This window comes from Acanthochromis polyacanthus, chromosome 9 (assembly GCF_021347895.1).
Source record: "Acanthochromis polyacanthus isolate Apoly-LR-REF ecotype Palm Island chromosome 9, KAUST_Apoly_ChrSc, whole genome shotgun sequence".
Taxonomy (NCBI): Eukaryota; Metazoa; Chordata; class Actinopteri; family Pomacentridae; genus Acanthochromis; species Acanthochromis polyacanthus.
The window spans coordinates 31,496,907-31,520,471 of NC_067121.1; the positions used below are offsets into that span (position 1 = coordinate 31,496,907).

The following is a 23,565-nucleotide window of genomic DNA, read 5'->3' on the forward strand; positions in this document are numbered from 1 at the left end:
TTTAAACTGACTTCTTTTGATTGTTTTTAAAGAGTTTTCAAAACGTAGTTAAATCCAGATGTTTTACTTCCTTACTTTCAAGTGACGTTGTGCGCATGTGCAGACGGATTCACAGGTTTCCGTTGGAAGTTGATCCTCGCAGCGATGCGAGCTGGACATTAATGATGGCGGCGGCCCGAAAACGGAGACACGAACACGGCGACAGGAGCTCGGCCGCCGGCAGAGCATCCTCCAGGAACAAGAAGGACACGTCCGGTGACGGCCCCACGGTTCTGGTGAAGCTGTTAGCGGCGGCGTTTTACGGAGTCAGCTCGTTCCTCATCGTGGTTGTGAACAAGAGCGTCTTGACCAGCTACAGGTAAGAAGAGCAAAGTACGAGTTAGAAAGGACGTTTGACCAACTTATGTCAGCGGTGACAGCTAGTACATGGAGGCAGACAGCAAGGAGAGGGTGAAGTAAAGAAAACTAATGTTATCCTGAGAAAGGAAAATGTTTCTATTCAAGACAATGCTGGACATGTACTGAAGTCAGTGCTACTCACACACCTTTATGTGTTTACAGGTGGTGTGCCAAAAACTGAGTGCTATCCTGAGCAGCAATTATCCTCATATTCTGTGCCCTTAAATACAACCAATCCAGCAGATTCTACTCGTTAAAATAGCTTTAAAGCATCAATTTCAGCTCGTATTATGCCATTTTCCACTTGCCAAAAAGAGTGACTGCAGCCCCTACGTTGTGACTGAAATGATATTAGCACGTCATAAAGAGTAATAATAGCTTTATTTGTGTAGCATCTCTTGGAAACCAACTTGCAAAGTGCTTTATACTAAAAGAAATGTGAAATCTGACAATAATGACCGCAATTTCAAACAAATGTGCCAACAAAGTTTCGTTGCAGAAATGCAATGACAAAAGTATACAGTATTTTTATTTTTATTTTATTTCTTTAATTTTTTTGCTCTTGTGTATGTGTGTGTGTATATATATATATATATATATATATATAAAGTCTAAAAATGAAAAATCAGCAAAAAGTGTTAATGTTAATTTTTTAAAATATCAAAAATAAAGCAAAAAAATTCATATATGTGTGTAATGTTTAATTTTTTTTGCTGTTTTTTTCTATATTTGGGTTTATATATTTGTATTTTTTTCTATGAGTCAAAATCTGCTAAGGAGTAATAATGTGTAACAAATCATCTAGAAATTCACATTCTTTTATTGATTAATCAAAGGACATTTTATTACACTTTGATGATTGCCTTAACAATAGAAACATATGAAAAGATAGTAAACTAGGCACGTTTTTGACAAATGGCCAATCAAGTGTCCAAAATTATGCTTATGTATGTCACTTTTTGACGGAAAAAAGTTAACTGTCATTTAGTCCGGACTAAACAAATAACAGCAGCATGAATCTCAAACATCATTATGAGGAGTCTGGATTGAGGTTTCTCACTTGATAATGATCAAAACATGAAATTTAGGTTGGTTTAAAGGAATATTCCACCTTAAATCTCTGAATGTTGACCTAAAAGGTTAGTTTCAGGAAGTATTCCACCTACAAGGTCCTCACACATCCACCTTAAAGGATCATTCCACCAAAAATCCCGGACATGCACGTAAAATGTTGGTTTAACCGAGTATTCCATCCAAAATCGTCAAAGAGACCTGAAGGGCTGGTTAAAAGAAATATTCCTAAAACCTCAACTAGGGCAGTACAGAATATTATTTCTTATTTTAGGTGTGATAATTGTCAGTAAATATTCTAAGAAGTGGAAATTGACAGGGTTGTATATAGTGCTGTTCTTGTACAATATTTGTCACTTAATTGCCCTCAGGATTCTGTCGTTGAGCTTACTAGTTTTACATAACAGGCAGATGCTGCACCTAATGATGCTGTAATTCACATAAACAAGGAAACAAGTCCATCATAATTTTAATGTTAACAGTCCAAATGAGAAGGTCATATAGAGCTTTCCTATTGGGTTCAGGAGCCAAAAAAAAACCATGAAAACTACTTTGTAAAAGTGAGAGGTCGGTTGCAGCTTTCATTTTTTCTTACACCTTTTCGGTGCCCCCCCCCAAAATATCTGTTGTACCTCCTGTACCGCCCCCACCCCCCACCCCCACCCCCCGGATCCGCCCCTGTTCACAATGACCTACCTCTGCCATCACCGCTGACATAAAGTTGTGCATGTTTGACCCAGATTAAAGTATATAAACTGGATGGTAATCAGTTTTTGGGACAACATCTGTGATCAAAATGCAAAGGAAGCAAAGTTTACAGAAAATAATGATATTCCAATTCATAAAAGTTTCTTTAAAAATGGATTATTGCTGCAATGGAAAAGCACTCAGATACTAGTGAGACTATTGCACTGGAAACCTTCTGAGCAGACATGCAGAGCTAATATTTGTTCACGAGGCACACCTATAGTGATGGTAATGAATTCTAATACATTGAAAATATTATCAGCCAAAACATCTAGCTCAGTAGCATTAATAATAATGAACTTTATATCTACGGCTTTGGAAATAATTAGCTGTATAGCACCTTTAAAAATTGGATTTACATTCATAAACAACAACAAAACATTAAAAAAGACGATAAAACATACTAAAATATTCTACAAATGCCATTCTGTTTGTGTTCTGACAGTCATGAGGAGCTTTTTCTCCAGTCTTAAGCTAAAATAGTGAAAGTATTGCTAATAATAAATAGTTTTTAATGATAGCAATATACAGTTAGGAAATAAACACAAGTAGTCACTGAAGCTGAACTGAAAACACACATTCTTAGGAAAGGTTGCAGCTCAGGCAGACTCATCTAATAGGTTCAAAGATGCAGTCTGTGAATAGAAGACGCTTTTATTTTCCTGCAGGCATCGTGGACGCAGCACAAGCTGTCCATGTTTATCAAGCTGGGTTTTGAATCTTTCTTAATAAATGTGTCGCAAACAAAGAAACCATCAGAGGAGAGAATGATGAATGAAAGGATGTTACTAGTTAGCAAAGTAGTTTACGTCCGAAAGGCTCCCAGCAGCTCCAGGCAGCTTTTTATCATTCACAGTTGTATCACTGGTACAGTAACTGCATTAGTTCAACAGCAGAGTAAATTTACTATATTGACCCTCAGGTGTCAATGTAAAAAGGAAAAAAACATTCATCCAAACAAATGTCCTATAAATATATATTATTGTTTTTCCCAGTTACCCTCCATTAATTTTTTAAGCCAGTGTCAGTCTTGATTTTAACAGACATATGTTTTTTCTTATTAAGCATTTTAATCTTTTAAATAGCTTTTTTTTGTTGCATGATGTCACTGATTTTTTAAAAAAACAAATACAACTCAAATAATGAATCATCTTCCATATAGTTATGACATTAGATTGATTCGCACAGCCTTGGATGTGTCAGTGCTCAGCATCAACGTTGATTTTGATGTGTTTTTTATTTTTGAAAACTCACACCTGGGAGGACACATGAGTCAGAGTCCAAAACTGTCCTAAAAAGATTAAAAAATGAATTATTTCCCACTTTCACAGCATCAGTCCTGAGCATAACTGCCAAATATTCAGTCGTTTTCAGGATTTTAACCTTAAAATGTCATGTCTTACACGAGGCCTTTAATGAGAAAAACATATTTTCCATGTAATATGTGATGAATTTCCCTTGATTACCCCTGGACCTGTCTAAAACATTTCCAAATCTGTATTTCAGAGCTCAATCATGCATTTTAGAAAGACGACCACTGTGTCTCTGATCAGCGGTACCATGGCTTCTTCTGCCTCCTGATTACTCTAGGAACTGTGCTTTGACTGAATTTTCGCTTCTCACTGAGCTTCCTGTGACCGTTTGCCTCCTTATGAAGTCCGTTACCTTAGACATGGAGCCACGATGTAGATAAGCAGCCCACAGGTCCAAAGTTGAGAAGGTTTTGGTGTTCACAGGTCAGTTTATAACTGTGTTCATCAGAAATCAAAGGTTTGTTTGTTGTTTGGGTGATCACAGCTGTATTCACTTGTATTGAGGTTGTAAATGAGGGCCTGTGTTTTCACTTTCATAAGAGGAAATATTCTACCTGTTGACCTAAATACTCTATAATGAAAGGTGACACAGTTTGACTCATTTGACATTTAAATGATATTCCACAGGGGTTGAAATGGGAGTATTCTGTCACTCATGTCAAGGAAAACAGTTTCAGAATTGTAAGATTTCTTTAAAACTAAAATTAGATAAAAGCATTCCATCTAACTTTAGAATTATGAAATAGCAGTTTCTTTTTCTTGCAAATTAAACGCCCTTTAACTGAGCTGTAGCTTCAGGTGGCTAATGCTAGTCTGTGTAATCAGATTACTGAGTCATTTCAAGTTGCACAGTTTTGCTTTGCATTCTCAGAAGTATTAATCTTTGTCTGTGTTTTGTAGTGGACTGTGTAATACATAAAATGTGTCAGCAGCATTTTAATGGTGGCGGTGGAGCTAACTCAAAGATCAGTACATCGTTGGGCGGCAAGTAATCACGTTTAAGTGCAGTAATTTAGGAAATGTGCTTGGTTGCTTTCCATCACTGTTAATACGCACTGTTCTGCTGCCAAAATGCTGTTTTTAAGATTTTCTTTTGGTCTAAAAATACCATAAATTAACCTTAAAAAGTGCATGAGTGCATAATGTAAACTCTTCTTCATGTGATTAACTGGGAAGTGAAGCAAAGGTTGGACCCACAGCAGAATTTGCATGATTGATTGTTATTTTTTTGCCTCTGTGTTTTACAGATTTCCATCGTCAACATGTGTTGGAATCGGCCAAGTAAGCATCTCTTAAACTAACCCACACTACTTCCTGTTTGCTTAATAACAGAGCCTGACGTTTTATTTTTCCACCTGCTTTTAAACCTCTGCAGATGCTGGCCACAGTTGTAGTTCTGAGGACCGGGAAGATGCTGGGCGTTATCTCATTTCCAGACATGGATTTGAGCATACCACGCAAGGTCAGGAGGGGACTGTTGAAGCTGAAGTATAAATTATAAAGCAGTCATCACATCAAAGATCAGAACTGCTCTGATGTTATTATATGTGTCTTTCCAGATGTTCCCGCTGCCTCTTCTGTATGTCGGGAATCAAATATCAGGACTGTTTGGAACACAGCGACTCAAGTGAGAACCTGCTGGCCGTTTTTAAAGCTTTACATCAGCAATAATTTCCTAATAAATATGCACGTTGTGTTTTTCCTTTCTCAGTTTGCCCATGTTCACAGTCCTGAGGAGGTTCAGTATTTTCCTCACCATGGTGTTTGAGGGCATCTTGCTGAAGTAAGTGTAGCTCTTTACCTCCTCCTCAATATTTACCGACACTGTTGAGTGAAAATGAATCATTTCTTCCTGCAATCCTCACAGAAAGCAATTCTCCACGTCCATTAAGATGACCGTGTTCACCATGATCTTTGGGGCTTTCGTTGCTGCCAGGTGAGACGGCAGCAAACGCCGACATCCGCTGTTTAAGCTGCATGTTTAAGTACATACACTGGAAAAGATGCTCCTCTGAAAACAAGAAAAATAACTTATTTCAAAGAACTTTTACCTTGAAATAAGTGAAAAAAAAAATCAGCCAATAAAACAAGTGAAAAGTGGCTTGGTGAGATTTCTAGAAATAAGAGATGATATTTAGAATATTGAGATCTTAAAATTAGCTGGGAAACTTATTATATGCTCTATTTTACTAGGATCGCCAAGCTTAGGTGTCCTAACCGTCCTGTTGTCCTCATTTATGGCACCAAAAATATTGTTGCCTTGTCTGAAAAGAAATCTAAAAAATTATGAAAATTTGTAAAACCTTCAGGAAGAAAATTCCCTTAAATGTTTCCCTTAGAAGTTTTATTTAAAAAAAAAAAAAATCCCCAAATTTGGCAAGAAATAAAAATTTAAAAAAATAAATTATAAATATTTTTAAAATGAATAAAAATCTTCAAAAAAATCCTAAAAATATCTAAAGTGATTCCATATATATCAGTAAAGCTTCTGATATTTTCTTTAAGAACATTCAGAAAAAAATCAACCGAAATCCAGCGAATCTCGATTTTTTTTCAGAATGTTCTTAAAAAAACATTTTTTGACATTTTTTTTCTTAAAAAAATGTTCAAAAATTTCCCCAAAAATTTTGAAAATGTGCAAGTTTTCACGGTGAAAATATTTTTTCCCACATTTTCAAGCTGTAAAACGGATCAATTTGACCTGCAGGATGACATGAGGTTTAAAACAAGATCATTTCAAGATTGTTTGACTTAACAAGACATTTAAGATGCATTCTCTTAAAACAAGTCCCTCCATCTTGCTGAAATGTCACTTGTTCAGTGAATTTATCTTAAGTCAAGTGAAATGAGACATTTTGACTAAGAATAAGACAAATAGACTTTGTAAGATCCTGAGTTTTTGCAGTGCGTTTAACTGTTTGGCGTGTTGTCGTTTTGTTCCGTAGCGCCGACTTAGCTTTTGACCTCGAGGGATATATCTTCATAATGCTGAACAACGCTCTGACAGCAGCCAGCGGGGCGTACATGAAGCAGAAACTCGACTCCAAGGTGAGCAGGGCAGCAGATCGCTCAGTGTGACGCTGCTACAACATGAATATTCCTGATAGCGCGCTGCTGTTCTCATAGGAGCTGGGCAAATACGGGCTGCTGTATTACAACGCTCTGATCATGATTGGTCCCACTGTGGCGTACGCTTACTACTCAGGGGATTTACATTCGGTAAGGGAGTTTTCTTAGCACAAAATGGTGTGTTTAATTTGTTCAGACAGCTGGAGTAAGTGCTGCTGTGTGTGTTTGTGTTCGTGCAGGGGATGGAGTATGGAGGCTGGTCCGATCCCATGTTTGTTGTGCAGTTCGTGCTCTCCTGTGTCATGGGGTAAGTTAGACCCTCCAGAAAAACGCGATTATGCGATCGCATGAATTCCCGCATTAATCACCAAAATGCCGCTGATTATGCGGGGGTCAATTATTTCCTAAAAGACCGCATAATCCCCGCAAAACAGCGCATAATCCCCGCAAGAATCACGCATTTCCACGAAAAAGAAGAGAAATATGCGGGTCCCGCTTGATTTCACAATTTCCGCATAAAATGAGAAAACTATGACCAATATAAATGGAGTTGTGAGTGAGTTTTTATGTGACGCCCGGCCTGACGTCATCAGTTCGCGCATTCAACACACACACACACACTAGAAGCACGAGCTGATGCGGAGCGCGGCGCCAGTGTTGCCAACTTGACGACTTTCTCACTAAATCTAGCGACTTTCCAAAGAGTCCTAGCGACTTTTTTTGTCAAAAGCGACTAGCCACAAATCGAGCGACTTTTCTGCCGTTTTGGAGACTGACAGGAAAACTGGGATCATTCTGCAGTTACTGTCCTCAACAAGCAGCAGGTGCTGCTGTGAGCTTCTCCCCCTCCCAAAGCACAGGCTGTCAGTCCAGTAACCCCGCAGCAGTCCCAGTGTCTGATTAGAGGACTCATCCCTCCGCGGCCAGACGGCAGGTGAATCGCGCATATTTTTGCTTATTTCATAACTATTCGCATACTTTGCAACTTTCCGCAATTTCTCCGCATAAAAGGGCATAAAAACCCTGCATATTTATTCACATAATCAAGGATTTTTGCCCGCGTTTTTCTGGAGGGTCTAGTAAGTACAGTAGATGCCTATGAGTATGGATTATTAGTAGGTCATATTCTGCTCTTGTCTAATTCTGCTCCACTGTGTTGCACAGGTTCGTTTTAATGTACTCCATCATGCTGTGCACGCAGTACAACTCAGCACTCACCACCTCCATCATAGGCTGTATTAAGGTAAGTCATTTCCTGTTGGCTCCTGATCAGCGTGTGAATGATAGGATAGATTTTGGGGCAGCTCACTGTTTTGTTTTTTTTTATTTTTTCTAGTGAGAAAGGACACTTTTAGCTTTCTTTCAGCAGCACGGAGAGTTAGTTTAGTTGAAAAGTTTGTATGTTTTTCTGGACTTTAGATTGAAGTGAATGGCGTTTCTGATGCTGTGCCACGTTTCCATGGTGATCTTTTATTAAAGTGAATTACTCATGAATCACCCTCATGCATGAATTACACATCAGAAATGCTTCACCCATAGTAGAGAAAATACAAAAAAATAGACATCTATGGCAACAAAGCATTCAGTCGGTATCTTAGAGACAAAACAAAATTGAATAAATCCTGTTTTTCTCCGCAAGCTCGTGTCCTTTGTCGTTCACATTCTGATAGATTTTAGTATAAAATACGTGTGCAGTGATTTTCTTTTTGACATCCCTAGAATATCCTCGTCACTTACATTGGGATGGTGTTTGGTGGAGACTACATCTTCACCTGGACGAACTTTTTAGGCCTTAACATCAGGTAAGAAACAGACACTCACCTCACACGGTTACATTGTGAAGATGAAGTTTTGTGACGTTTGTGTTTTCCCACAGTATCGCCGGGAGCCTGGTGTACTCCTACATCACCTTCACACAGGAGCAAACAAGTAAGAGCTGTTGAGCTGAATCCAAACCCCCACCGTTAATGTTTTATTTGTTTGGAATGATCTGTAACGTCTGAAATATTTTGCTTTAAATTGAACAGAAAAGGCCTAAATCATGCAGTCCCACATCGACACTGAAGAGCTACATCCAGCACATGCCATGTTATCCGTGCTCTGTATGTGGATTTATTTTTAAATCATGCTTTTATAAACACTTGAGTTTTGCTACAATGATAGAAAATTATTTTTTGATGTGATGTAAACTTTTTGTCTGTGATTTAGATAAAATATGCTAACTTTTATAATTGTTTTTATTGATTAAATGCAATGGAACTGATATTTTTATATGAGAAATCAATAAAATTAAGATAATTCTGGATTTCAGTTCATTTACTCAGTTCACTCTGTATGGTATTAACCTTCGTGTTGTCAGCAGGTCAAAATTTACCCGTTTTAAAGTTGAAAAATGTGGGGGAAAAAAAATAAATTTCACAGTGAAACTTCTGATGTCCACATTTTCAACATTTTGGGAAATCTTTGAACATTTTTTCGTGGAAAAAAGAAATGTTAAAAATGTTTATGAACATTCACATAAAAATCAACCAAAATCCAGCGAATTTCGCTGGATTTTGGTTGATTTTTATGTGAATGTTCTGAAAAAAAACGTGAAGTTTTACTGATGTATATGTAATCATTTTAGATAATTTTAAGATTTTTTGGAAGATTTTTACTCATTTTTTGAAAATATGTACAAGAATTTTCTTGCCAAATTTGGGGGAGTTTTAAAAAAAAATATAAAACTTTTAAGGAATTTTTGGAATTTTCTTCCTGAAAGTTTTGCAAATTTTCAGCAATTTGGGGAATTTTTTTGCTGAATTTTTGGATTTTTTCAGACAAGGAAACAATATTTCTTAGTGCCTGTAAATGAAAACAGGAGGGTTAAAACCAGACTCAAAACACTGATCTATTAGGTTGTAAAGCGTTACTTTCTCTGTATTTAATTCTATAACTCACAACATGACAACTCCGATTCATTAATACATTTATTAAATATAGCCAATGTTACTCAATTCATAGTCAGTCTTGGAATACACTTCATTTTTATTATTCATGTCATCATTTACAGAGAAAAAAAAAGGACATCACTGTCAAAAAAACAAAAAAAGAAGGACTACATGGATCAACATTATTGGAGACAAACTTATCTTAATTTCTGAATGTAAGTTCAAAAGCTGGAGTACAAAGTAAAACATTTACGCATTAAGCCGAACAGCTACTGTACCAAAACAAGTCTTCCAGGTCACACGTTCACGTCAAACAGGCGTGTTAAACTGCTGGAGATCCACGGCTCTGAAGACACTTACTGAGGAACCACAGCAGATACTGCTGGAAACTAAGCATTCTGAATAAGCAGCACACAGAACCACAACGTGGGGCTTTTTCTGCAGCAAACTGTCGAGGTTTGAGCACAGGAATGAGAAGTACTGCCAAACAGAGAGGGGAACTGGAATGGCTACTTTTTTTATTACATCCATCTCAGAGAAACAAAAGGCGAAACAGCTTCCCAACAAAAAGCACAGCCTAACAAGGAAGACCAGAAAATACAGAGATGAACAGACAGACGGTTATAAAAAATGTACCAACTGCTCAAGGTAAGAAATCTATACAAACTTTACATTAAAAGTCACAAACATTCTGTCTAGTAAAAACAAAGCGTTGAGCAAAGCACTGACTATGAAAATCCAAAAATACAGAGATCTTCTACACCAGTTATATTACAGGACATCACTGATGTCAGCTGCTTTACACAAACAAACCTGCAGGGGGGGCTAACCCGTCGGTTTATTTACCTAAAACATACGGCGATGACAGAGAAAGAAGTGAGGGAGTGAAAATGTATTTCTGCTGGGTTCTGACACTCATCAACAAAGATGAGACACATACAATCAAAGTGCAACTAAAGAGAGCTAGCGGCTCCTGTTTCTGCCTAATCTGCATCTTTTCGACAACTTAAGCACGTAATCGTTTAAAACATGTCCTGTCCCATGATCAAATCCTTAACAGCAAACAAATGGCTTTAACAGCAATGACCCATCGTTAGATTTTTTTTTTTGCGTTAAAAAATATAAATATCTCTCGTGTAAAAAAATATCACAGGTGATTTACTTTCTTTAAAGTACAAATAGAAAAAGGAAATTCTTGGCAAAATTTTGTCAGTCTCCAAAAAGGGAGATGATGGGTAGAAGATGTTTTGTCGGACATGATCTGGCTGTGGTGCTTTGGGATGAGCTGAGTGGGTGGTCGGTACATGGATGATGGAGGGGCGGGGCTGAGCTGGGGCCTCTGCTGCCCCTCCTGGACGACCAGCTGCTGATTTTCATCGACCTCAAAGTGAGTCTCTGCTGTGCTCACGGGTCGATCCTCCTCATCCTCCACTCCCGTAAACTACCCACTGGTGGAGAAGTAGCAACTAATTTTTCAGCCCAAACCAGAGTCTGTTAGTCAACACTGCTGAGCCGGGCAGCCTTCAGTTCTCCTGCACTCTGGATGGTTCCATCTCGCTTTGGCCTAAAGGTTCTGCCTCCGTCCTGCACCTCTTGGCCGGCCGGTCATGAGCCATCGCTGCCGTGTCTCTGTGGTCCAGAAGAGGCTCCAGAGAGCCGTTTCTGTCGTGGCTGGGAGCGGTGGGTTGGCTGCAACCGTTGGAGTTGTTGTCTGAAACCGGAGGAGGAGCTTCTGCTAGCGGATGTGAAGGACCGTTGGACTGAACGCCCTCAAGCTTGACTTGATTTGCTGGAGGCAACGGAGCGCCATCCACTGGGTGGGTGGAGTTGTGGCTTGTAATACCTGTCAGAGAAAAATAAAACGTGAGTGGAATGGGCTGGATCTACCAAATTACAAAAACTACGATTGTATCAGACCATTCAGATCAGTGTGGAATTACCAGACCAGGTTTAAGATCTTATTGTTTACTGCCTGTAGACACTACGGTCCTAATATCACTCTTGAACTTGTTTTATGGCTCTTATCCAGGTTGTTTTCTCCTCACTAGATCTTTGCTTGTGTTGCATCTACTCTCAGATGTACGTCGCTTTGGATAAAAGCGTCTGCTGAATGAAATTGTAGAAGATACTACTCTCAGATGTCAGCCTTCATCTGGATAAAACATGAGGAATGTGACATAATTTGTGGCATTGGCAACTTTTAATATTAATCTCATCCCCACCAACAAAAATAAGATCAATATTTGCGGGTGATGGTGCTGTAGAAGTTACTGAACATAACTGGTCAACGCTGAGCACCATGAAAGAAATCCTGAACATTTCAACTGTGGTATAATAATAATACTAAATTTATTTATAGATAATGATAGAGGCAGAAACTTATAAACTGATACCTGAAAACTTGGAAGAAAAACTAAACAGATGGCCATTAGTAATATCTCTTTCTTTAAACCTAAATTGAAAGGCGTCATATCTTTAATCTTTATTTTTAAAATTTGTCAGACAAAAGCTGTGACAACAGAAAGAACAGTTCTTTCAACACATCATGTGTGACTTCCTTCTGGAAAATTAAACAAATGGAAGCTCAAAATTGTTAAAAACATCCCCCTAAATAAACTGCATGATCTAAGCCAGATATTTTAGCTCCTTGTCAAAACCTTGAGACCATAATTACTCCTCCACCACCGGTCTACTTCTACTTTCTTCCAGTTATGGCACTTGGAAAAACATTGTACATGTTGATGGAAGTTTTTTGCTCATTTTTTAAAAACTAAATAATCTGAGGGGTTCATGTTTTCTAACGTACGGCATAATACCGTTATGCTGCACAAAGAACATTTTTGAACTCTCCGTGTTGTTTCCATAAAGGTGCAGAAGGTGAATAAGGACTCATTAATAATAACTACTTGCTTTTATTGCTTGGTTAACTGGTTTTCATGTACTGTTTAATGCAGAAAATAGAATTGTGTTTTTTTCTTTTAAATTACCGTAGACTCAACTGACAGTCGACACTCTTGAAGCTGGAAATGTTTTAGTTGAAGCCTTTGTGTCTTTTAAAATGAAAATAACCTTTCGTAACTGTGTGTGTGTGTGTGTGTGTGTGTGTGTGTGTGTGTGTGTGTGTGTGTGTGTGTGTGTGTGTGTGTGTGTGTGTGTGCGCATGGGCTCACCGTTCTGACTGCTGCTGTCTTCCCTCTCTGAGTGGCTGGTGCTGCTGCTGGAGGTGGTGGGAGGAGGTGAAGCTGCTCTACTCGATGCTGCGCTCTCCGTCTCATCCAGTAATCTGTCCATGTAGTCTCTGATGACACACAGCGACACACACTCCGTTACACACCACATCAACTCTAGACATAGCTTCATAAAGCGTGCGGGCAGATATTGTGCTTCATCAGTGAGTACAGGTGGGACTGACTTTAAAACACTCGAAGTAAGCTTCTTGTTTCATCATGTGTGCAGTCAGTGACAACAAATATCAGTGAAAGGACCACCACCCATTCTGTCTTCACGCTGATGTTGTGTTCCATACAGCAACTTTAGTAGTTACACAAAGCTCATGTAATGACTTCACAATCATTTCTACAAAATTCTAAATCTTCTTATTTTGTAATAGAGTTCATCAAACAGGTCTGAGGAATCTTACAACATGAAAACGACAAACATTCATCCTGATATCCTGGGTTGTGTCAGTCTTCATAACCTTTTAATTCTGGCTTAACCTCTGTTCTTTCTTTGCCTCGTCTAACTGTTCTGCCTCGGCAAAACGTTACTATACTGCACCTCTCATACACAGAATGGGAATGAGAATAAATAAACATTTCCATGAGTAGTTTTGATCTCTGTGTTGTTTGTAACCACAGATGTCTTATTGAAATACCACAAACAGCAAAAACATCAATGCTTTTTTCCATGAATACTTTTGCATCAGTAATGTTCTTCACAACGGCACGTTTTTGTTAAAAAGAAGAAGACTTACGTGACACCAGGGTGAAGGTTGTATTTCCTTTTCCCAAGTCTGGTTTGCTGTGCAAAGAAATCATAACGCTCAGACTTCTTCCACATGTAATAAAAGGCCACACATTCTCCTACAGACCTAGTTCTCACCTGAAAGATTTAATTCAGCAGACATGAAATAGCCATTATTACCATCGTCTGAAGAGATCGGTTCAGTGCAAATTCAAATGAGAGACAGATCAAATTTCAGTTTTCACAAAGGTTAAATGACCTGCAGTCACTTTAACATTTAGAAAAACAGAGAAATTTGATTTGTCTCAAAAAGCAGCAAAGTCAAGCAGATTGCAAACCTTAGCAACAATAAACACATCAACAAAGAGGTCAGATTAATGTTGTGGGTATCAAAAATATGAGAGTGCAAAAAATATGGTCATGATCAGAAACACTTCTCTTACCTTGTTGGCCTGTATTAAATGAAAGTCTTTGCCATAAGCTTTTAGTCCTTGTTCAAAATTTCTACATTCTTCTTCGGTCCAGACAGATAATTCCTCTGAAGCAGAGAAGGTCAGCGTTAATGTTGCATCTGTATGAAAATCTTTAGAGGATAAAACTATTAAAATACTGAACCAGAGCAAAACGTCTGAGCAAAGTCTGCTTACCTCTGGCTGCTTTTACATTAAATCTTAGTCTTCTTAAAGCTTCCTCTGTGTCAAAGTCACATTTCACGAGTTCATACAATGCCTGCAGGAAGAGAAGTAGGTTTAGATTAGTCGTGTAAACAGTTAAACATATGATGCACCAATTTATGTGTATTCATTACAAACTTCAGATGTGCTGCTCTCACCTGTTCGTTATCTTTGATATGGGATCCCTCTGGGATTGCGTCCACCCCTTTCTCATCTCCTGTTCTCCTCGATGCTTCTGTCAAGAATTCCACAACTTTCCCTTCAGGAAGACACTCGGGGTTCCACAACAACTGGTCGTCGTTTTCATAAACTAAAGGACGAGTTCAAACAAAAGAGAAATAAGAAATCAACCTTGTCTCCACTAGAACTCACATGCAGACGTCCACAAACCACCAGCTTACCTTTCTCATTGTCTTTATATTTACACAGACCAGCAGGAGTTTCTGCCTGATACATGGAACCCACCATAATCTCCTGTTGGGGGAAAAAGATTCAGCATAAACCAGATGATAATCACTTAGTAATTTATTGCAAATAAGAAGCTCGCTTGCACCATTCTTTATAACATGAATATACAAAGTCATGTCTGGACAGAGTTGGATTTCTCTCAATGTATTTTTCTGTTCTGTTGTAAAAGTTCACTCTGAGAAGTTCAGTTTAACATTTCTGCAGTCTCACAGTATAATTCTGAATGCCAGAAATCCACCACAGTGACAGCCAAATTTGACAGCTGTGGATTTCTAGACGTCTGAAGGACTGATATAAATGAGACATGGCCTGTATACAAACTCCTCTGATAACGTTTTTGGTCGTTCACATATTTGAAGGTGCAGCACAAATTCAGCTGTAATCTTACCGCACAAATGTCTTTTAAACAAAGCCCTTACAAACCTTTTTCCAGTCTTCAGATGGAACATAGTCCTCATCCTCATCCGACTCCTCCTCTGCATCATTATTACCTGAGACACAAGGCAAGACCTGCTCAGCCCTCTAAACCTCACTAAAAATTAAAAATCCATCACCATGTAAAGTTGCAACAAGAGAAAAGACACCAAAGAAATGACGGCACATACTTTCAAAGTACTTTAGTTTCTGAGGACGAATGAGTTCTGCTGTGCCAAGCGACCGGACTGAGCGTGTGCGACCCTCAGAAGTTGACTGAGCTTCACCGGCCTGACCCGACGAGTTCTTCACATCCTCACCCTGAAAACACACAGAAAATAGAAACAATACTGAAATGATGTAAACAATGCACATATCCAGGACTTCCAGTTCAACTAAACTCACTTTATACAGTCAGATTGAGACGTTTCAAAAGACAGAAGCTGAAGACTCAATGCTGATCTTTTATTTTTATTTATCGCTGATCTATGCTAGTGAGCGCAACTGATTCCAATTCTGGCTTGTTCTCAACATGTCTGCAGCTTGATTCTAGTCATGCATATTTTTTTATGTCTGTAATGAAAAGGACAGAGTCTGTCGCTCTTGCCGTCAAAACTGATAACAGAGTTGCCTATTTGTACAAACTTGTATTTTTTCAACCAATTTATCTATTGCCAATGTTCACATTTAATGCTAGTTTCACGTGATAACGTGTTGACTGACCGTACAGTGTGAGCAGAGAAGGTGTGGGATCTGGTTGTGCAGGAAGGTAAATTAAAACGCTCTCCATGAATCAACACATCATACAAGGTTAATAAAAAAGAAAACTACCAGAATGTTATAGTTGTATACCCTAGATATAGTATTAGCTGTCAGACTGTCAGGTAACAATGGGTACACACTGGCAACATGTTTCAGTGGAACTCATGCTCTAAATGTTTTGTTCGTGGGGCACAAAGACATACTGGCATTTAAGTAGGAAAAATTATCACTATGAATAGGCCATTAAAAACACCAGCGTACCTCGTTTCTTTTCAGTTCACCAGTGCTTCTGCTGCTCTCATCATTATCGAGGTCCTCTTCCTCATCCTCTTCCTCCTCATCCTCTTCTTCCTCAGGTTCTTCCTCTTCCTCCTCATCCTCATCTGCTGGCGATCTGCCCCCGTAACCGTAGAGACTCAGCAGCTCATGAATGGGCATCTCACCCTCCTAATAAAACAAAAGTGACATTGTTTTCTAAAATTTAAGATTCACAGTAGGACTGAACAATCTGGGAAAACATCTAATCGCAACAACGCTGGCAGATTTTGTAGCTGCAATTTAATTTGATGTATCATTTTATAAAAGTCAACCCAGGGTTCTCGCCAGCGCATTTCAGCGTAACGGCCCGTTGCGCTGTCATAACGGCCCGTTACGCAGTCTTAACGGCCCGTTACGCAGTCTTAACGGCCCGTTACGCAGTCTTAACGGCCCGTTACGCTCATTTTAAAAGATTACGCTGTGATTAGGGCCGCTACGCCAGCGCATTTCAAAGATTACGCTGTTGTTATGAGAGTGTGTGGCTCCGTCATGAGAGTGGGAGAGAGAGCAGCGTGTGTGTGTGGGAGGGAGGGGGAGAGCGAGTGAGAGAGACGGGCAGTCGGTCCAGTCGGAGGAGGAGAGTTGGGTTGGCGGTACTGTGCGGTTCAGCCACTGTTTATAGACAATAAAGGCTGCAGTGTTCTTCGATACGGCTGGGCTCCTGTGTCTTTGCCTCTACGGCTGCTGAGGAAGTGAAGGGGGTTAACCCCGGGCTTCCTGACCACGGTCAGGGGCCGAACAGGAAGGGTTAACACTGTGATTAGGGCCGCTGCGCTGTTATTTTGACAGATAACGCCATGTGCGTTTGTTTTTATCAACTGGGTGCCTGTCTAGGTTAATGTATGTCTCCCCACCTCAGCCGTACTTTCCTGTCGATTGACCCGTTCCCGTCAATTGCGTGCGCGCTCGTTCTCGTCTATTGCGCGCGCAGGAGGACCTGCCGTTACGCTGAAAAAAAATCCTGGCGAGAACCCTGCAACCTTTAGTTCAACATTAAAGTAACAAATTTAAAACATTTCAAAGCATTACCACATGACACATCACGACGCAGCATTTCTCTTGGTGAGAAATGCTGTTTAATGTATTTCCTAAACTTCAGCCTTTGCAGGTTCAGGGTCTTGATCTGGTGACTTTATTTCAGGCCAGTGACTCAAAATCTTAACCTCAACTTGCTGCATCTCCAGGTTTTACTTGTTTTTACTTAATGTGAATCAAGGTATTTATTTATACATGTAAAAGTATTTATTTATGGTTTTCATTACTGTAAAAAACTAAATTCATCACCTGTGTACTTTGATGAATAGACGACAGTGGTTAAAGTCAAATGAAACCTTTCTTCTTTATTAGAAACAGGACATTAAAAGGATGAAACATTTCATCGTGATATATTTTATGGCTTTATCAACCAGCCCTACTACTAGACACACCAAGCTTTCTGATAGCAGCCCTGTGCCCTCATGGTGTCCCATTTTTGGCATTTGGGAACCAATTTAAAATAGCAAAAGACATAAATCAATTTTCTCGTTATCTCACAATTAGAACCAACCATTAATAAATATTAAAAAACATAACACTAACCCGTGCAAGATCCTCAATCTCATTGGCGTTGGTCTCGTCTGCTGCCTCCAACATTTCTTCCTCCTCCAGGGTTCGTTCGTCGTCAAAGTCATGGACGAGCATGTCAGCTGATGGATCGAAATCATGGTCGTCGGAACCTGCTGAACCTCCTACAAAATGAAGCACAAAAATAGACGTGACAAAATTTTGTATGTAAACATGACGACATAAAATTTTTGTGGCAGGAAATTATAAACGAATGAAATAAAGATACAGTCAGTATTTTTGCTTGAATACATACATGAATTACAGACATTTTCAGGGGTAGGCAGGAATGTCATTTTATAGATTTTTTTTTCTTAAATAGTTTTAGAATTCATTGAACCCTTTTTAAGGAGTATTTAGCTTGGGTATATATGGGGAAGTGATTATCAAATGCTCATGGATTTTGAAGTTTTATTTCATTAAACTATAGTACGACTGTTCTAACAACAAATGGGGTCCTGAAACAGTAAATGTATTACCCTTGTACCGACTGTGGGAGTTTTAACAACAATTGATTTTCTGATTTGAGGCGCAGAAAAACAGATCTGAGATGTAGAGCAGAGCCTGACTATGAAGACGTCCAAAAGTATTAGACAGAATCTTAACTGAATTTCAAAAGGAATCATTGCAATTCTCTTAGAATCGAAGTAATATGTTCTCTACACTGAGTGTTTGTAAGCAGTTTCGCAATAACCAACATCATTTTGGCAAGTGAGTGACAAGCTTCAGAAAATGAGGGTGTGATTGAATTGTTGAGGCATGTTTTTGGAGAGCAGTGGTATCATGAAAAGCAAATTTGTAGATAACAGGATGGAAGACTCCTAATGTTAGCATAATAAACACAATCTCAATAAAATCTGATTTCATCATCCATCCTTATCCTCTATATATTTCAATAATAAAGTATATATAGGTTGGACTTGTGGTTACAAAATAGCATTCAGTATTTTTTAAATAATCATGATTAAAATAGATTTTACTATGATGTAAGAACATCTAAACAAAACATCAGAAAATGCTTAATTTATTCACTTCTTTATATTTAAGAATTAAACTGTATTTAAGTTTGGACAACAGATCTCAAAGCTATAAAACCATCTAAACAACAGAAAGGCTCCAACTATATGTAAGTTACCTGGGCTCGCATTCCCGAGGGAGGGCTGGGAAGAAAAAAACACAAAAAAGAGGAAATTAAATAAAGTTGAAGAACAGCTTCAGATCCCCACATCTCATTAGAAGTGCCTCAGAAACTATTTATGACTTGTGCACAACATGACATGTTCAAGTTACTCCGGCAGAAGAAGATAAATGGGAGCTCAGAAAAAGCGCGCCCGACCCTGTGCCCTAAAAGCTGCCTCCAGTCCGATAAGCAAAGAAACAAAGAATACCGTAACCGTATCCTGCGGGGGAAATGCAGCTCAGTAGCGACAATATCACAGGTACAGCTCTTTATTCAGCCACAGAAAGCTGCGCAAGCCGACTGCTTGCTAGGTTAATTCTCCCAACTCGCTCACTTAGACTGCAAGTTACAAGCTAGTTAATTCCCCTTTATGCCGTGTATTTACGCTAACGCGTCCAAGTTGAGCTTGGTACCAACTGCCTGCAAAAAATGGCCAGAAAACAACACAGAAAATATCAGAGGCACGAAACCCCCGCTATGTATCCGATTAAAGACGTTAACACGCACAGTGAAGTATTCTTGAACAAAACCGCGAAGTAACATCGCTAACGCCGCAGCTACCTTCCGTCGGGGCTAGCCGAGCTAACGCTAGCTAAACCCGAAGTTTACTAAACATGCTTGAGTCAAGAAATGTTTGTTGTCTAGCAACGCAAACTGCTCGTACTTAATTTCGCGCACGAAAGCTATGACACGCAAACGACGTACACATTCGACTGGACTAACTATCCCGCAGTATAAATTTATTTTTTCCGAATATTTATTTCACTTTCTTACCTCCGCCATGTTTGCAATCCTGCAGGGTCACGTCAGGGGTCAGCGACAGTTCCCGGATGTGGAGCCCCGCCCACATGCAGTATAAAGCGCCTGATGCTTCAGACTGCAGGCTGCAGAGAGGTGCTGATCTGTGTCCCCAAAACGACATTTAAAGCTTTACTCAAACGTATGAATTAGATTGTTTTAGATGTATTGTTTAGACTTAAAATTAGATAATTTTTTGTGAGAAATAGGTATATGTGGAACTTTCTGTGTCGTTTTAAGTTGCCGAAATGCACTGATGCTAGTTCCTCTTGTGAGACATTTGTTGCAACAGAAATACTGATCCACTGATATTTACAACATGTAAGAACAGGTACATATTCCTAAAGTGTTACATGCAAGTGCAGGCTTTCAATTTTATTCATAACAGTGGCCCTTCAACCATTTTTTCCTGGAAAGAGCACTCTGAAAAATGAAGAAAAATCTAATCAAAGATGTCACGTTCATGGAATACGATTTCATACTTTATTGTCATTACTCCAAATGAACTCAGACCTTTTTACATATGTAGAACTTGTGCAACAAATCACAACAGTGCTGCATATGGAAACATACTGTGCAATAAATGCATCCACAGTGATGTTATGAACATAGACTTTTACAATCTTTTGTTATGATGCTCCCAGCAGATATTTGCACTAGAAAAGCCCAGAAAGCAGGTAATATTCCTACAACACCTACTAACATTACCTCTAAGTTCTAATAATGTTTAAAGAAAATGTTTTAGTTTAATCTAGACAGAATGTGTTAAAGATATTTATCATTTCATCATCATTTACAATGGTAAAATGTAAACTATACCAAACCATCTATCTATCTATCTATCTATCTATCTATCTATCTATCTATCTATCTATCTATCTATCTATCTATCTATCTATCTATCTATGTAGATATATATATAGATATATATATATATAGATATAGTTATTAGAATTAGCATGACAGATTTGCTTGTGATGGACCACCATTGTCAACAAGATTTCAATCTTAAAAACTTTGCTAGAATGAAGTGCTTTCATTTCTCTTGCAAGCACAAATAAAACAAAAAACACCATGATTTTTGGATAATAATTCTTGTTTTTATCACTTTATACATGGCAACACATAAACCTTTAACAGCAGAAATTAACCATGAGAAATTTGTGACTAAAGTAACTGTTTGGCTCAGAGTGTGTCGATGATTTACTCAAAATAAACGGTGTAAACAGTCGCCACACCAAACAGAGATCTGTTCTTGAAGGAGTATGAGGCTGAGACGTCGTTAGATGTGTCCCACAGGCAGCGGCTGTCGATTTGCATGCTCTGCCCGGTGAGCTGGCCGATGTGGACCAAGATGATGATTTTATATCTGGGGATCATTAAGTCCTTCACACGGGCCCTAATCACCTAGGAGAAGAAAGATTATGAATAAGGCAATAATTTCAATGCATTCAGGAAGAGTTACACTTATTTTTATTTACCTCACATATTGTTTTTATCATTTTTTGAGACCACTCTGCTTCGTATCTCTCCTCTTGGAGGTAATTGGTGAGGACATCCTCCAGTATGTCTGTGACCGCAGCGACAGAGAAGCGTTTATACGGCCCTGTGGTCCAAAGAACATACAACAGCAATCACATGATGAAAAAAAAAAACTAACTTCATGTGTGATATTTTGGATAGCAGGGTTAGGGTCATTTAATGTAATAGCAAACAACTGAGATGCATCTTAAACTCAAATAATACTACGATTTTGTCTTAACTCGTAATCTGTCACATCTAATCACATGTAATATTTTGGTAGTTTAAGGACAACCTTTTTCTCTCTAAACATTTTGGAGTCAGATTAAAATTTAGACTTAATCTAATGAAATTAAGAGTTAGAGCCCAAATATGACATTTTAAATGCACTGGTTTGTGTACTATCTTTGTAGCTTGTGCTGCTGTTGTGGTGCATTAAGGTGAGTGTTATCTCACCCATCTGGTACGTATTCTCCATTGTTACAGCCATCCGAGTATTGTCATCATGGTGCAGTTCATCTAAACCTGACACGGTGCTTATAGAGCTGAAAGACAAATGCCGAGATAAAACGCCTCCACATAGATAGTAATTTAAACATATTGAAGTAGGTTTCTGATTAGTAGTCGTAACCTGTGGCTGGTATGATTAGTAAAACACGGCTGATAAAAATGCAAGAAAGAAGCTGGATATTAATTAATATTCTTGGCAAATTGTACTCACTCCTTTGTCCTGACAGTTGAGTCTTTTCCTCTGGCTCCATAGCTTTTTTTTTGGACTCTCTCTCTGACCAGAGTCCACATCCCAGGTTTTCCTGCCATTAGCTTGCGCAAAAGCCCAAATAAATTAACATGTACTCAAGTGTCTGCAGTTGTATGTCCAGTGGATTATTACAGTAACTTTGAGATCAACACTGTGCAGACGTTTTAGACAGTAAAAGTGAGGAAAATAATGAATGATTGAATAGTTTTTAGATGTCATGAAATTTCATAGGAAGTGCACTAAACAAGCAAACAAACAAAAACTACCTAAAAAGTACCTAAGACTGTTTCACAAAACCAGCAAACATTTACAAACCTGTCAGTTAACGGAGAGCTGCGTTAGCTCGTTTAAATCAAATATATTTGTATTTAGGCTAACTGGACCCAGAATAGAGGCTCAGTAGACAATAAGTAGAATTTTAAAGGACACTTCTTGCAGCAGTGGGTCGTACAAAAATAACACTGAGTCAAATTTGACCCGTTTTACCGGTTTCAGAAGATCTTGAACCGAGTGAAACGAACTGCCCCACAGAGCTTGGTGTTGTCATGGTAACACGAACCCGGTAGTGGGAGGAGTTCTTGCTGAAAACTCGCGAGATGTACAAAAAAGTAAACAACATGTATTATACGTATCCTATATAGTTTTCTAAATGAGTTTTGGATTAATTTAGCCTTACTCGACTTCAGCAGGGACAGCAGTCTTTTTAACAGTGATAGGACATTCAATTTAGACATGTTGGGGAAAAATATTATTCACTCTTTGGACCATTTACTTTGTTTGAGTTACTGACAACATGCTAAACAGTTAAGCAGATTGTCACTTGTCATCTCTTTTCAATATTAAATTCTACAACATCATGCAATTGTTACTCTGTCTGCTGATAAAGACTGTGAGATGTCTTTGACAGTTCTTTAAAAAGCAAGTAGTGGGACCTTGAGTTGTTGTTTTTTTCCCTTTTATTATATCCTAATTACTAGGCGTGAACTCATTACTGGCCTAATCGGTTATCAGATCCAGTCTTCAGCAATTTTATGATGATTGAAACAGTTAATTTTGAAAAAAAAATCAACACTACTGACTGATTACATCTTATTAGCAATAGTCTATTAGCACTGAAGGATAAATGTTAAAAAGTTCTCTTTGATTTAACATATGGAAAGCATTAATAAAACAAAGGCTGTTAACTGTGTTGTCGTTTACGTTCTTCCAAATTTTTCACTACAACTGCAAATGCACATTAGTTCCAAATATCGGCTATTCGTCTTCATTGCTAATAAATGTTATTTAATTAGTTGACCCTGACTAACAACATAATAACATGAGGTTCAGAGTTAATTTTTGATCTTAGAAATAGGAGTTTAAAAACAATTTTAGCTCAAGTTCTATTTAGTACTTGCTTCAGAGCTTCCAATGTGGTGTTTTAATGTATTTTTTTTTTGAGAATTTCAAAAACTTTGAACATCAGCTAAGGCAACACTTTAAAAGATTGATTAACCTGAAATTGCAATAAGAACATTTCTTACCTGCTAGCATTTTGTCTCCATTTAACCTTAACCTTGATGAAGCTTTGGAAGTG

The 23,565-nt window shown here is 38.5% G+C and overlaps 3 protein-coding genes across 5 annotated transcripts; 1 reads left to right on the forward strand and 2 right to left on the reverse strand.

Annotated features, from left to right (window-relative positions):
- Positions 1-108: 108 nt before the first annotated feature.
- Positions 109-8,904, forward strand: LOC110964307 (UDP-N-acetylglucosamine/UDP-glucose/GDP-mannose transporter-like). Its single transcript, XM_022213006.2, has 13 exons — positions 109-358; positions 4,778-4,811; positions 4,906-4,992; positions 5,090-5,157; positions 5,242-5,313; positions 5,398-5,466; positions 6,476-6,578; positions 6,657-6,749; positions 6,839-6,906; positions 7,764-7,842; positions 8,319-8,401; positions 8,476-8,528; positions 8,627-8,904. Exons 1-13 carry the CDS (start codon positions 162-164, stop codon positions 8,635-8,637), a joined length of 1,017 nt encoding a protein of 338 aa, XP_022068698.1. The 5' UTR covers positions 109-161; the 3' UTR covers positions 8,638-8,904.
- A 650-nt stretch (positions 8,905-9,554) lies between these two features.
- Positions 9,555-19,767, reverse strand: mier1b (mesoderm induction early response 1b, transcriptional regulator). 2 transcript variants are annotated; one of them, XM_022212971.2, is made up of 13 exons: positions 19,685-19,767; positions 18,866-18,890; positions 17,707-17,855; positions 16,072-16,257; positions 15,240-15,369; positions 15,058-15,125; positions 14,568-14,640; positions 14,325-14,476; positions 14,140-14,221; positions 13,936-14,030; positions 13,503-13,549; positions 12,700-12,827; positions 9,555-11,372 (listed from the first exon to the last, which is right to left on the reverse strand). In XM_022212971.2, the coding sequence occupies exons 1-13, from the start codon at positions 19,691-19,693 to the stop codon at positions 11,053-11,055; spliced, it is 1,464 nt and encodes a 487-aa protein (XP_022068663.1). In that variant the 5' UTR covers positions 19,694-19,767; the 3' UTR covers positions 9,555-11,052. The 2 variants fall into 2 exon arrangements, with proteins under 2 accessions (XP_022068663.1, XP_022068659.1); XM_022212967.2 differs by having other exon boundaries at positions 13,503-13,630.
- Positions 19,768-20,168: 401 nt separating this feature from the next.
- Positions 20,169-23,216, reverse strand: dynlt5 (dynein light chain Tctex-type family member 5). 2 transcript variants are annotated; one of them, XM_022212958.2, is made up of 5 exons: positions 22,305-23,216; positions 21,951-22,051; positions 21,686-21,774; positions 21,190-21,314; positions 20,169-21,115 (listed from the first exon to the last, which is right to left on the reverse strand). In XM_022212958.2, the coding sequence occupies exons 2-5, from the start codon at positions 22,046-22,048 to the stop codon at positions 20,912-20,914; spliced, it is 516 nt and encodes a 171-aa protein (XP_022068650.2). In that variant the 5' UTR covers positions 22,049-22,051; positions 22,305-23,216; the 3' UTR covers positions 20,169-20,911. The 2 variants fall into 2 exon arrangements, with proteins under 2 accessions (XP_022068650.2, XP_022068642.2); XM_022212950.2 differs by having other exon boundaries at positions 22,476-23,204.
- Between the last annotated feature and the right edge of the window lie 349 nt (positions 23,217-23,565).